At 37.9% G+C, this 13,855-nt stretch overlaps 2 protein-coding genes across 2 annotated transcripts; both read left to right on the top strand.

Annotated features, from left to right (window-relative positions):
* The first annotated feature begins 237 nt into the window (after positions 1 to 237).
* On the top strand, positions 238 to 7,667 carry nprl2 (NPR2 like, GATOR1 complex subunit). Its single transcript, XM_079684887.1, has 11 exons — positions 238 to 748; positions 1,580 to 1,671; positions 1,803 to 1,971; positions 2,066 to 2,174; positions 2,810 to 2,946; positions 5,528 to 5,625; positions 5,924 to 5,960; positions 6,424 to 6,517; positions 6,931 to 7,048; positions 7,152 to 7,294; positions 7,377 to 7,667. The coding sequence occupies exons 1-11, from the start codon at positions 668 to 670 to the stop codon at positions 7,442 to 7,444; spliced, it is 1,146 nt and encodes a 381-aa protein (XP_079541013.1). The 5' UTR covers positions 238 to 667; the 3' UTR covers positions 7,445 to 7,667.
* A 581-nt stretch (positions 7,668 to 8,248) lies between these two features.
* On the top strand, positions 8,249 to 13,726 carry zmynd10 (zinc finger, MYND-type containing 10). Its single transcript, XM_079679792.1, has 12 exons — positions 8,249 to 8,458; positions 9,407 to 9,515; positions 9,607 to 9,723; positions 9,810 to 9,863; positions 10,032 to 10,169; positions 10,280 to 10,368; positions 10,729 to 10,823; positions 10,933 to 11,105; positions 11,515 to 11,640; positions 11,723 to 11,844; positions 11,933 to 12,058; positions 13,408 to 13,726. The coding sequence occupies exons 1-12, from the start codon at positions 8,370 to 8,372 to the stop codon at positions 13,505 to 13,507; spliced, it is 1,338 nt and encodes a 445-aa protein (XP_079535918.1). The 5' UTR covers positions 8,249 to 8,369; the 3' UTR covers positions 13,508 to 13,726.
* Positions 13,727 to 13,855: the final 129 nt, after the last annotated feature.

Below are 13,855 nucleotides of genomic sequence, written 5' to 3'. Positions count from 1 at the left end.
AGATTATTTTAAACTGCGCAATACTGACCCTGGTGAATAATGCTGCCTTTAAAGACTGTCGAATGTGTTAATATTTATGAAGACTTAAAAGCCCAGCAACATAGTGATAAACCCAAAACGAACACCTGTCCTAAAGTATTTGATTCATATTTTATTAGCCAAAAATAATGTGAGTATTGCAAACAGTTGATGGTAAAATCGATGTAAACAACTATTAGCAAATGTATCATCCTTTAAATATACTTTCGACAGAAAATTGCAACTGTACATGCAGCACAAATGCCAGATAATTTATATAATATGTTGTTATTATTTTTTGTTTTTTAAAAACTACATATCCTGAACTGTCTGTTTAGTATTCACGGCGTACGGTGTATGTATTAGTAAATTCCGAGGTGCTCCTGAACACATCAGCAGTGTTGTTTTCTTGAAGTCAAGTGGGCATGAATGTGTCGAGTTTTGTAGAGTTTTAAGATAGTTTGCTATTAGTTGACAACATGTTGTTCAAAGTATCGTGGTAACACATTTATTTGGACGCAAGAGCTGCTAAGTGTACTTATCTGAAGGTTGCTATCTTGTGCTTCAACGTTAAAGCTGTAAGCTAGCAGCTAGCCTCTTCTGCTAAATAACAGAAGACTGCCCTCTGAAACTGAGACGTTTGGTTGAGATGCTGATCATGACCTCTCGAATAGAGTGTATATTTTTCAGTGAATTTCACCTCACCCGGGGTCCAGAGATAAGATATCAGGTAAGTGTGCAAATTCTATTTTTTAACAAGAAGAAAGGTAATACAATTATCAAATCTATTACCATAATTACTACCAACAATAAGTATTCTTATGATATAGTTATACAAACAAAAATATTTATAAATAACTTTTCTTTGTATCTGTATTCAACAGATACGCCTACATTAAGCAAACATAATATAATATAATATAATGTTTTATATACCATTTAAAACAAATATAATTATGCATTATTTGAGTACAGCTACGAGATAAATTGTTAACAATATCATCAAGTAAATTCAGAGGTGGGAAAAGTACTCAGATCTTGTACTTTGGTAAAGGAAGAACTACCAGAGTGTAGGAATACTCTGTTACCAGTGAAAGTCCTGCATTCAACATTTTACTAAAGTAAAAGTGCAAAAGTATCAGCATCAAAATATACTTAAAGTACCAAAAGTAAAAGTACTCATTATGCAGATAAGTAACTAAAGGTATTAAATATATATAGTTGAGTAAAAGTACACGATTAAGCTCTGAATTTGAGTGGAGTAGAAGAACAATTGAAATACTCAAGTTAAGTACAACGTACAAGTACCTCAAAATTGTAGTTAAGTACAGTACTTGAGTAAATGAACTTAGTTACATTACACCTCTAAGGACATTAAAGTGTAATATGCTGTTGTATTTGAAACACTTTTTCAAAATAGTATCAGATAAAGCAAACATCTTAATAGTAAGTAAGAGTTATTTGTGTGGTATTGACCTTTGAAGTGAACAGAACAAAGTATTCTCTGTGTATCTTATGGGATGTATGTTTATACAGTGCCTCCTATGTTCTCTCCTCACAGGTCCCCGAGGAATACATTTCACGGGAGCTCTTTGACACCGTGCAGGTTTATATCATCACCAAGCCGGAACTGCAAAACAAATTGATAACAGTGTATGTCATCGAATGCTTCTTTCTCCTCTATAAAGTTCAGTGGTTGTTATGAACATGTGACCTTGTTACATGCTAATGTCTCTTTCAGCATCAAACCATTTTCTCTTCTCTTTTCCTCTTTCTTTTTTTAGCACTGCCATGGGAAAAAAGTTAATAGGATGTCCTGTGTGCATCGAGCATAAAAAGTACAACAGAAATGCGCTGCTGTTTAACCTCGGCCTGGTTTGTGACGCTCAAACCAACACGTGTGCACTGGAGCCGATCGTCAAGAAGCTGTCAGGGTACCTCACAACTTTGGAGGTAATGAATGATGCATTTAACCTATAGTTACATTATGTTTGTTTTCAAACAACTCAGAGATGATCTTAAATGTGTTCGCCTCTTTGTGCTGCAGCTGGAGAGTGAATTTATATCCAATGAAGAGAGCAAGCAGAAACTGTTACCCATTATGTCCACCCTGTTAGAAGAACTGAACGCCACAGGAGCCTGCAGCCTACCCATAGGTATATCGCTTTCTATTTGACTGTGTGTATTCCAGTTTGATATGAGAGTGATACAAATATCAATATACGTTGTTACAGGGACATGGATAAATGCATATGCAGATCTTTTGTGATTGTTTGAAGAAGATCGCATTTCTTAAAATGTAATATTCCTTGTTTACGAGTATAGCAATACAAGTGTGTAAATTGTATTCAGTGATAGTGTTTTACAGACAATTGATGGCCAAAGCAAGCTGTAGGTTAAAGGGTGTGCTTTACCCTACAGCTTTTGCTGACACTTTGTGGTGTTTACAATTTGTAATACTAGTTATTTTCTAGCTGTTTAAAGACAGCATTTAAACTCAAATGTCATCTTTTATTGAGAAAGTATCCTACAGTATGCAGTCGTCTATTCCCGGCTTGTGATACCGTATGTCTTATCTGTGGCATCGATCCAACTAACAAGACCCTTTCCTAAAACGGATTTATTGAACAGCAGTAATAAAGGTCATTGCTTAAAAGGTCTAAGCACAGGTTTATAATGTTGGTTTAAAAAAGTACTCCTTTGCGTAACGTTGATGTTCATTATTTGGCATTTTGAAAACAAATAATAATGGTCAAGATTATGTTTATCTAAACTCTCTTTCTGTTTGCAGATGAGTCCAACACCATCCACCTGAAGCTGATCCAGCTGCGAAAGGACCCCCCCATCGTCCAGGAGTACGATGTGCCCGTCTTCACGCAGTACAAAGACCATTTCATCAAATCTCAGTGGGATCTCACCACTCAACAGGTAGGCCTTGTGGTCGATTTCTAGGAACCGTTTGATAAGATATTTGCCAAAATTCTTAGAATCAAATAAAGATTAGAGATACTTTCCTGGTATCCGCTGTGCATGAAGTGATAGGAAAAGTTCTTTCTTATCCATTATTTTATGGATGAAAAGGAGGTCACTTTAGAAGAAGGTGCCAATCATTTGTGCAATAGGGTTTTATTGCTGAAAGAGTCTTGAATGTACTAGTACATCGAAGGCTATAAAGATCTTCCGAAAGGGATACTGGGATCACCCGCGGCAGTAATGACTCACCTTTTGTGACCATGAATCCCTAAAGAAATTACATTGCATTTCGCTGACGCTTTTATCCAAAGCGACTTACAATTAGTGCGTTCGACCAAGAAGATACAAACTTGAAGAAAACAGAATCATATACAGTGGAGCAAAAAAGTATTTAGTCAGCCACCAATTGTGCAAGTTCTCCCACTTAAAAAGATGAGAGGCCTGTCATTTTCATCCTAGGTATACCTCAACTATGAGAAAAAAAATCCGGAAAATCACATTGTCTGATTTTTAAAGAATTTATTTGCAAATTATGGTGGAAAATAAGTATTTGGTCACCTACAAACAAACAAGATGTCTGGCTCTCACAGACCTGTAACTTCTTCTTTAAGAGCCTCCTCTGTCCTCCACTTGTTAACTGTATTAATGGCACCTGTTTGAACTCGTTATCAGTATAAAAGACACCTGTCCACAACCTCAAACAGTCACACTCCAAACTCCACTATGGCCAAGACCAAAGAGCTGTCAAAGGACTCCAGAAACTAAATGGTAGACCTGCACCAGGCTGGGAAGACTGAATCTGCAATAGGTAAGCAGCTTGGTGTGAAGAAATCAACTGTGGGAGCAATTATTAGAAAATGGAAGACATACAAGACCACTGATAATCTCCCTCGATCTGGGGCTCCACGCAAGATCTCACCCCGTGGGGTCAAAATGATCACAAGAACGGTGAGCAAAAATCACAGAACCACACGGAGGGACCTAGTCAATGACCTGCAGAGAGCTGGGACCAAAGTAACAAAGGCTACCATCAGTAACACACTACGCCGCCAGGGACTCAAATCCTGCAGTGCCAGACGTGTCCCCCTGCTTAAGCCAGTACATGTCCAGGCCCGTCTGAAGTTTGCTAGAGAGCATTTAGATGATCCAGAAGAGGATTGGGAGAATGTCATATGGTCAGATGAAACCAAAATAGAACTTTTTGGTAAAAACTCAACTAGACGTGTTTGGAGGAGAAAGAATGCTGAGTTGCATCCAAAGAACACCATACCTACTGTGAAACATGGGGGTGGAAACATCATGCTTTGGGGCTGTTTTTCTGCAAAGGGACCAGGACGACTGATCCGTGTAAAGGAAAGAATGAATGGGGGCATGTATCGTGAGATTTTTAGTGACAACCTCCTTCCATTAGCAAGGGCATTGAAGATGAAACGTGGCTGGGTCTTTCAGCAGGACAATGATCCCAAACACACCGCCCGGGCAACGAAGGAGTGGCTTCGTAAGAAGCATTTCAAGGTCCTGGAGTGGCCTAGCCAGTCTCCAGATCTCAACCCCATAGAAAATCTTTGGAGGGAGTTGAAAGTCCGTGTTGCCCAGCGACAGCCCCAAAACATCACTGCTCTAGAGGAGATCTGCATGGAGGAATTGGCCAAAATACCAGCAACAGTGTGTGAAAACCTTGTGAAGACTTACAGAAAACATTTGACCTCTGTCATTGCCAACAAAGGGTGTATAACAAAGTATTGAGATGAACTTTTGTTATTGACCAAATACTTATTTTCCACCATAATTTGCCAATAAATTCTTTAAAAATCAGACAATGTGATTTTCTGGATTTTTTTTTTTTTTCTCATTTTGTCTCTCATAGTTGAGGTATATCTAGGATGAAAATTACAGGCCTCTCTCATCTTTTTAAGTGGGAGAACTTGAACAATTGGTGGCTGACTGAATACTTTTTTGCCACACTGTAAGTACATCAGGTTTCATAGAGCCAAAACATTTCAAGTGCTACTCAACTGGCTTTAGATAAGCCAGTCCTTTGTTAGTATGTAAGTGCGTTGTTAGTAATTCTATCGCTCGAAATGGAGTCGAAAGAGATGAGTTTTCAGTCTGCGCCGGAAGATGTGTAAGCTTTCTGCTGTCCTGATGTCAACGGGGAGCTCATTCCACCATTTTGGAAGCCAGGATAGCAAACCCACGTGTTTTTGCTGATGGGAGCTTGGGAAATGTTCTTTCAAACATCCAAGGCAAACAAAGAATACAGGAACAAAGACAATTCTTAATTAATAGAAGTAAGTTAGTTGAGACATATGTCATAACTCTCACACAACTCTCACAGTATAATTCCAGTCTACATTTCTGGTTGTATGCTCACATATTTGTCTTTTATTTAAATCCCCTCAGACTCAGAGAGGGATAGCGTGCCTTTGCAAGTGTGGTTGTGTTCATGCAGAAGTGTAAACAGTGAAGGAATGCTAGACAAAATCATTTTTATTCAAGAATTTAAAGTAATCTGGTTCATTTTTGTTTACTGCAGATCTTGCCCTATATTGATGGATTCAGACACATCCAGAAGATCTCTGCTGAAGCGGATGTAGAGCTGAATCTTGTGCGCATTGCAGTGCAGAATCTACTGTGAGTACATTTCAGTGAAGAAAGGGCAAGACACACCAGCGGCAGCTCGCTTGCGTCAAAACACCCTCATCCATTGTTTTCTATGTACAGTAAGCCCGGGGGCTTCAAAACCAAAATGTCATGATAAACCACTTTCCTTTTCATCAGGGCTGATGGCCGATAGCAGAAGTTTCTACATTTGCTCTTTCATTTTAAATGTGTACAATCTATATGTTTGTGTTGCACTTTAGTGTAGTATGACTTTTATTCTCAAAAGAAACAATAAGAGGGAGGTACTGAAATGTCCTTTCTGCAACAGGTATTATGGAGTTGTGACCTTGGTGTCCATATTTCAGGTATAGTGTGATTATTTTATTTTATGATATTGGGGTCACTATGATATCAAAAATAAAATCTAAATATTACAAGAAAAAGGTCAATATATTTGCTTATCATTTTTTATGAGCCGAATTAAATCAAAAATATAACTTATTTATAATAATAAGGAATTTACTGAAAGAGAAAGAAACAACTACACATCTAAACTCAATGCCAAATATTGTTGTCACTTTCTTCAACATCTTTTTTAATTGCACATTATTAATTCCTTGTTACAACCATCCACAAACATAACCCATTTGACATGTATACATCTATTCTTTTATTTATTGTCTTTGTATCTAAACACACATATTCCCCTAAATTCACAATAGCTCAATTCTACTCATTTGTTCTCACAGTGGCCTGATGCTCTGTCACTAATGTTTTGAGGGTTTGTTTAGTTTGGCAAATGTCCTGTCTCTGTTTACCCCCCACCAGTACTCCAATGTTTATTGCACCACCCCCAAAGTCCAAAGTCTCATAGATGACAAGTCCATTCAGGAAGAGTGCCTCAACTACGTCACTAAGCAAGGTAAATAAGGGATGTCTTTGTCGTGTTTGACGTCTGATTGTTTTTTTGCCTCTGAGGGGGCGGGTTAAGTTTATTTTTGTTGTGAACATGATATTCTAGGAATTCCTTTAGGGAATTCTTTCAAATTGGACACCACGGTCCACTTGTACCCATGGAAATTAGGTTTTGGTGGACAAAAGTTAAGGTCACTGGGAACTCACAAAAAATGTTTTTGTCCATATGTTATGGTTTTACATTTTATACATGTAATATATAGAATAGAATAGAAACGTCTTATACAAACGTCTAATAAGATCAAATGATGAAGTGAGGACAATTTGCACAGACTTGAATGTAAACTGCAACTTGATCAGTTTGTAGAGGCATACGACTACGAAGGGTTAATTCCATTTATTTGTATTGTTGTGTATCAGGTCAGAAGCGTGCGAGTATAAGAGATGTCTTCCAGCTGTACTGTGGTCTGAGTCCAGGAACCACAGTCCGAGACCTTTGCTCTCGCTACTCGCAGCAGCTTCAAAGAGTTGATGAAAGGTTGGCATCAATCCCCTTATCAGTTCCTGGAAGTTCTTTATGACAACTGAAAAGTCAGGTTGACATTTATTTATATATGTGACATGTCATGTTTTGCTTACAGGAGGCTGATCCAATTCGGACTGATGAAGACTCTTATTCGACGGCTGCAGAAATATCCGGTGAAGGTGAACCGAGATGAGAGGAGCAGGCTGCCTCGACTCTTCACTGGTTGTCATAGTTATGATGAGATCTGCTGCAAAACAGGCATGTTTTCAACAACTCTCGCTTTGTTTTGTATAGCTAATAATTAAATGTGAAAACTCTTAACAATTATGTTTTTTTACAGGGATCAGTTACCAGGAGCTGGACGAACGTTTGGAAAATGATCCCAACATTGTGGTGTGTTGGAAGTGACATGAACATTGACTGAAAGACACAGAGAGGCCTTTTTTCCGAGAGGAAAAGTGAAGAGATTTTTTGTATATTTTTTCCTAGTGAAGGGTGTTTTTTTTTTTTTTTTTAACAAATGTCGTAATTAATAATTATCATACATTTCTGTTCAGATCAAGAGGATGGTCATATTTATTATTATTGTACAAAATATAATTTGTGATTAATAAAAGACATTATACCAAAATATGATTGTCTTAACTCACAGTAAGAGAAAACCCTTTAACATTTAATTTATTTTTAGAGCCATAGAAAACTAATCCAGAGAAACACAAAAATATTGAACGTTGTTAACATTTATTTTCAATTGTATTTATTTCTCACAACATTTATTTATTAATATAGCTACTCTTACAAATAAAAGATTGTACCTACAAAATATCTGATGAGCTTTTAATAATAATAATAATAACCTCCTACACTCCTACATATACTTATTTGATTCTTGTTTAAAAATAATAATCATTTTTAATCAATAGTCCTTTTTTGTAAATATGGTCCAGTTTTTTTATTTTTTTAGAGGTTGAAGTTAATATACGTCTCATTATTCAAATGATTTCGAAAATAAAATAAATTGTGCAAGAACAACAATTTCGGGTCCTGCTGAACAATCAGAGCAAATGTAAAATGTCAAAATAATCTAATAGTTTTTGTCAATTTATAGTTTTTAAATTAACTATGTTCTACTCTGATGGCCGTTGTTTTTCCATGAGGAAGCACCGCTCCCCTCTGGCGGGAGGGAGGAACTGCGCTTTGGGTGAGCTTATTTTACAGTCACCATGACAACCACGGCTAAAGAAGAGTATCACTATCCACTACAACTATCGCTGAAGAGACAACTCTTCTACTTTTTTAATTAATAGGTTGGTAAATAGTTTTCTCCCACGACATGGAGGCGTCTGTCATTCTCCCTATTGAAGCAGAAGCGTTTGTGAAAAGTCTGGAAACTTTGTCTCTCAAGGAAGTGGGCTCTGAGAGGTAAGATGAAGCAGCTAACACACACCTGTGCTAACGTTAGCAACATGTTAGCGTAGACTAGCAGGTGGAAGTATTGACATTATTTACTAAAGTAAAGTAGCAGTGCTACAGTATTAAAATACTCTGCTACAAGTACAAGTATGAACTATTAACGTAAAATGTACTTTAATCTATATAAATCGTTCACTGTTGATATGTACTGTACATATTGTACTGTTCTTTTACATTTGTACTGTTTATACATATATATTTGCTGTTTATGTTTATTTTGTATTTTATTTATTTATTTTCCCAAACTGGGATCCATGGAAGTATATTATCTTATCTTTAGGTACCAAAAGTAAGAGTACTCATTATGCAGAATGGCCCATATATTATGTTCATATATTATTTTATCCCGGTAATACTTATTTATACATTGATGTGGTCATCATTTCTGCGTTGCACTTGGTAAAAGTGGTGTTGATTTGAACTACTTTATATACCACTGGGTGGCCTCATCTTTATTGATATATGGTAATGTATTTGTCAATTTTTATTTTGAGTTAATAAAAAAATTAATCTGCATTTGTAATAAACTTAGTGGAGTAAAAAGTTGAACATTTGGCAAAATACTTATAAATCCCAGGAGGAAATTTGGTCAATTAAGATTTGGTTAATGGGTTTCACGGCCTTAGTGTTGGTTATAACATACAAAAGAGCCCCTTTTTTGTCATACAATTGATGAATGTATGTAATGCTTTCAAGAACAGTGTTGAAAACAACACAATTCAAGGTTACACGAGAGAAAAATATATGAATGAGTAACATATAAGCAAGTTATGAAGTCTTGTAAGAGCAGACCTCAGGTTTTCGAGGGGTTTATTTCAGATATGTGCTCCGCTTGGTTAAAATGGCATTCATAAAGCTTAACTCACAATTTATTGAATTTTCTATGTGTGTTGATAGGTGGTTCAGACAGCATGAGCACATTGAGAAACTCAACATGCAGGCAATACTGAGTGCTACTGCCATGCACGATGAGTTTGTCAAGGAGGTCCTGGTGTCATATGGAAAGGTGACTAGTCTACATGTGATGAGAGACGCCCTGCTAAATGATCCGGTTGTTTCTATCTATTCTACAGTATTCTTTTCCTCACTCTCTCTAGATACCTGTTCTGGTCCATGAAATGATCCTGGTGGAAGTGTGGAAGCACAAAGTGTTCCCCGTGTTATGTCAGTTGCAGGACTTTAATCCAAAGAGCACATTTCATATTTACATGGTGGTGAGTGACACATGAGTCGTAAAAATGACAGTCAGCTTGAAGCACTCATAACAGATTTTTGATGTCATTTGATGTATATTTCTTAGATTCACCATGAAGCCACAATCATAAACCTGCTTGAAACGATAATGTATAACCAGGTAAGTGTGTACACAAAAACATACCTCTAAATTACATTATTTTGTCATTTTGTATATGTGTTAAAGCACGAAAGTTATCATACGGCAATTACATGTTCTGTTTCTGCATGTGCAGTATATACTGTCACGCTTTTTTGAAATGTTCAAAGAGTTGTGTGTGTCCTGCAGGACTCGTGTGAGGCAGCTGGGGACGCTGTTCTTGACTTGGTGGATTACTGCCACCGCAAACTCACCCTGCTGGCCAGCGGAGCGACCACTGAGGGCCAACACAAGCTGACTGGGAAGGCCGGTGTGTCTTCTATAGAGGTACGAGAGTCTGACGTCTATGGTTTGGAGGTTTATTGTTCAGGAATATTGAGAGAAGGCTTTCTTTTACCTAAACTGATAAGTCATATCAGTGTTTTCTCGTGATGAAGGAGTTGCAGATGCAGAGTGCTGCGCTGGAATTTGAAATCTCCCTGAAGGCCGTCTCTGTGCTGCGCTTCATCACTGATCACACTGAGAGGTAAGTGTAGTTATTAGAAGCTGAGAAATATTATAATAAAGGTTAACAGCTTGTTTTTGTCTGACCACCAGTCATATTAACATGCCTAAAAAGTCAAATGATATACCGGTATATGCATTCCATTTAGATTGTATTATATATATAGACAGACATAACAAGGACAATTACAAAACAGTAACAGGAAATGTTCTTTCAAAATGTTCACATTGGAGGATTTGGGTTCCGGTATTGTTCAACGTTTTGTTTGTAAATTAAAAAAATGTAATTCATAAAAGTTGCAGAAAATAAATGTTCCTTTATTTTATGAATTGATCAGTCCTTTCACTTCTATAACTGAGGGAAGGTTTTTTTTCCTTGCAGTATAAGTGTCATCAACCGCATGCTGTGCACCCACAACATACCCTGCGTGCTGGTTCATCTGATCGGCTGCTGCCCTTGGAGTCGACATCAAAAAGGTGAATCACATCTCTCGTATTTTGAATGTTCTCTAAAAATATTAAAATAGGTCAGTTTTGCTTAATAAGTGACCCTTTATCTAATTGCGGACTCTTTCTCCCATTGAAGGTGAGGTAGAAAAGTACATAAACGGAAGATGGCAGAGGATTCCTAGTGAGGACCGTTTAAAGATGACAAAGCTGGATGGTCAGGTCTGGATTTCCCTCTACAATCTCCTGCTGAAGGAAGACTGCCAAAGGAAATATGACTTCAACAATTACAACAAGAACCAGCTTCTAAAGGTATACTCACACAACATGTGTACTCACTTTTTGCATCCGACTGCACATTTTTACATTCTTTTATGTTTCTTTACTGCTGCTTGAGATATTTGACTTTAAATGGTATCAATCAACTCCTCCAAGTGACTCCAAGTGAAGTTTAGGAAGTGTGTGAGTGCCAGATCCCCCTCCTCCAACATCATATCTGATCTCCTTGCTTGTTTAAACACAGATTCAGTTTCTAGGGTTGTTTTGACTTAGATATTTCCTGCTATTATATGCATTCTCATCCTCTTCCTGTTGTATTAGTTATATAACCCGGGCCGTGTGCATCCTCCTGTAATCACATTTTCCCTTGTGCCTCACTCATTGTAGAAGACACGGCTGAAGTTGTTTTTGTTGCTGCTGTAATATTTTGTGTGTGCCACAGCTCCGGGGTTTCATGACGGAGGTGTTGTTGGATCAGCTGCCAAATTTGGTGGAGCTGCAGCGTTTCCTGGCTCATCTCGCCCTCACCGACCCGGCCCCTCCGAAAAAAGAACTTGTTCTGGAACAGGTACACACTCACACATGTGCACACTTATCTGTACCTATATATTATATGTGCCCTGTGAATTCACCCTCTGCTTTATGTATAGATCCCAGAAATGTGGGACAACATTGTGAGAGAGAATTCTGGGAAGTGGAAGGCGATAGCAAAGTATCAAGTCAAAGGAACGTTCAGCCCGTCTGAAAGAGACCTGAGGCTGCAGGCCCAGAGGTAATGCATAAAACACAAGTCTGAGACACAAGAGATACATCAAATCCATCAAATTGCTCTCTGATTATTATTGAAATGGTTTTATCAGGTTGGATCAGGTGTACAATTTGGACGTAATGGAGAGTTTACTCCCTGAGAAACCAAAGTGTGGATACTGTGGGAAAGAGGCGGCAAAGAGATGCTCTCAGTGTCAGGGCGAGTGGTACTGTCACAGGTAAGACACAAACATATAACTAATCATAAAAGGAGCTGAGCCTGGGGGCATGGGCACCATTTACTGTTTGATGTATTTTCAGACCATCATATATATTAGCATAGTAGTAATATATCGTTAGCCTCATAGCATAATTGCTATGTCATATTTTAAGGTTTTCAGAAAAAGAAGAAAACACAACGAATCAGGAGCTGCTCTGGAGGCTTTTACTCCCTTTTGTTCTTCAATATGTCGTCCGGTGTCCATGTCACTTCCTGACTGCTCTTTTTTCTCCCTCTTGAATCAAAGAGAAAAGCTAATACTTCACTTGTGGTCAGCCGAGCCCTGTCGTTTAATGGGGCCCGCCATCTTTGTATGTAGCGTCAAAAATGTCAAAAGTCAAAGAGATGACTTGCAGATAGCAACGTAACAAGCATTCTGATAGGCTGATGGCAAATAACGCACGGTGAATCAGCAGTATTAGGAGAGTAGTGCTAGGCAGATATCTCAATTTGGCCAAAATATGACTTAGGCAATAATGCTATGAGGCTCTGATATGAGCTTTGGGTAATGACTGAAAGACTGATATTGTGGATTCATCCTCCGCTTGAAAGGAGCCAGTTGAGATGGTTTTGGGTGCCAGTATAGGCAGGGCATCCTCATGCTTTCAGGTGACATGGTAAGTGGTAGTTAAAGCTAAGTCTGAATATGGTGTCTAACATGATGGACCTTTATCCAATTCACCCTAATGTGTAATTCAAACCAAATCAAAGTGATCTGCCTTGTGATGGGTTTTCAGAAGAGTGTTGCGTACAGAAAAACGTCACTGCTACCATTCTGATCCTAAAGTAGCATGACTTTAAGAGGCAATGCATTTATTACCATATATTAGTGTGCGTTAACAAATGTACTAGCGGAGGGCCCTTGGAGCTATGTAGTTAAAGCACATTACAGCAATACACTGGGTTTGATTCCAGCGTTGGGACCTCTGTTGTATCTCACACCACTAACTCTCTCAGTTGTATACACTCTTAATATATTATCTCTCAAAAAAAAAAAAATGCAGAAAAAGAATCTTCAAAAAAAAAAACAGTCCACTATCCCAGGTGACGTGTCTAGGTAGAAGAACATATGGGCTACATTGCTTAGCCTGCTGCCAAGGCAACCATCTGGAAAATGTATGGCTATTGGTCTATGTTTGTGCATTGCACATAAATTGACATATGTTCCATGACCATTACACATACTTTGCTCTAATACGAAATGTTTTACAGTAATAAACGTGTTTCTTATGTTGATATGATTCAGTAAATTCAGTGTGATGTGTTTCTGATGATGTAAAACCTCGTCCATGTTATTGTTTTTTTCAGAGAATGTCAGGTGAAGCACTGGTCCAAACACAAGAGGGCCTGCCAGCTCATGAGGGGGGCCGCTGAGGAGATCCAGAGAGACCTGCACATCAGCAGCTGACAGAGAGAGGCTGAGAGAACAGATCCGCATATAGCACAGTGGAAATGTACATGTAAATGAATGGTAAAATGATATGCCCAGTTACATTATGGCATTCTGTTTTAACCAATAATTTGTCTATTTAATGACATACATTTCTTCCATACTTTGATTCTATTGTTCAACACAGTGGAGGTGTATTTACTTCAATACACCGGCAGCAAATAAAATGCTTTACAAACTCTCCATATGTTTTCTCTTTGTCTGTTGATATTAGGAACAAAAGCATGTAGGAATTTTCCAATGAGCACAACATATTGAAATTATATTTATACTCACATGGTTATAGAAGCTGTGGATTAGTGGCTC

Source organism: Notothenia rossii (genome assembly GCF_949606895.1).
Source record: "Notothenia rossii genome assembly, chromosome: 5".
Lineage (NCBI taxonomy): Eukaryota > Metazoa > Chordata > Actinopteri > Perciformes > Nototheniidae > Notothenia > Notothenia rossii.
This window is presented reverse-complemented; position numbering and strand designations above follow the sequence as displayed.

What these genes read in the sequence shown, in the direction of transcription:
- zmynd10 (XM_079679792.1), top strand. Translation starts at nt 8,370, where the DNA reads ATGGAGGCGTCTGTCATTCTCCCTATTGAAGCAGAAGCGTTTGTGAAA. An exon ending in AAGGAAGTGGGCTCTGAGAG is followed by an intron (nt 8,459 to 9,406) that starts GTAAGATGAAGC and finishes GTGTGTTGATAG; the next exon opens with GTGGTTCAGACAGCATGAGC. An exon ending in AAACGATAATGTATAACCAG is followed by an intron (nt 9,864 to 10,031) that starts GTAAGTGTGTAC and finishes TGTGTCCTGCAG; the next exon opens with GACTCGTGTGAGGCAGCTGG.
- nprl2 (XM_079684887.1), top strand. Translation starts at nt 668, where the DNA reads ATGCTGATCATGACCTCTCGAATAGAGTGTATATTTTTCAGTGAATTT. An exon ending in CAAAACAAATTGATAACAGT is followed by an intron (nt 1,672 to 1,802) that starts GTATGTCATCGA and finishes TTCTTTTTTTAG; the next exon opens with CACTGCCATGGGAAAAAAGT. An exon ending in GGGATCTCACCACTCAACAG is followed by an intron (nt 2,947 to 5,527) that starts GTAGGCCTTGTG and finishes TGTTTACTGCAG; the next exon opens with ATCTTGCCCTATATTGATGG.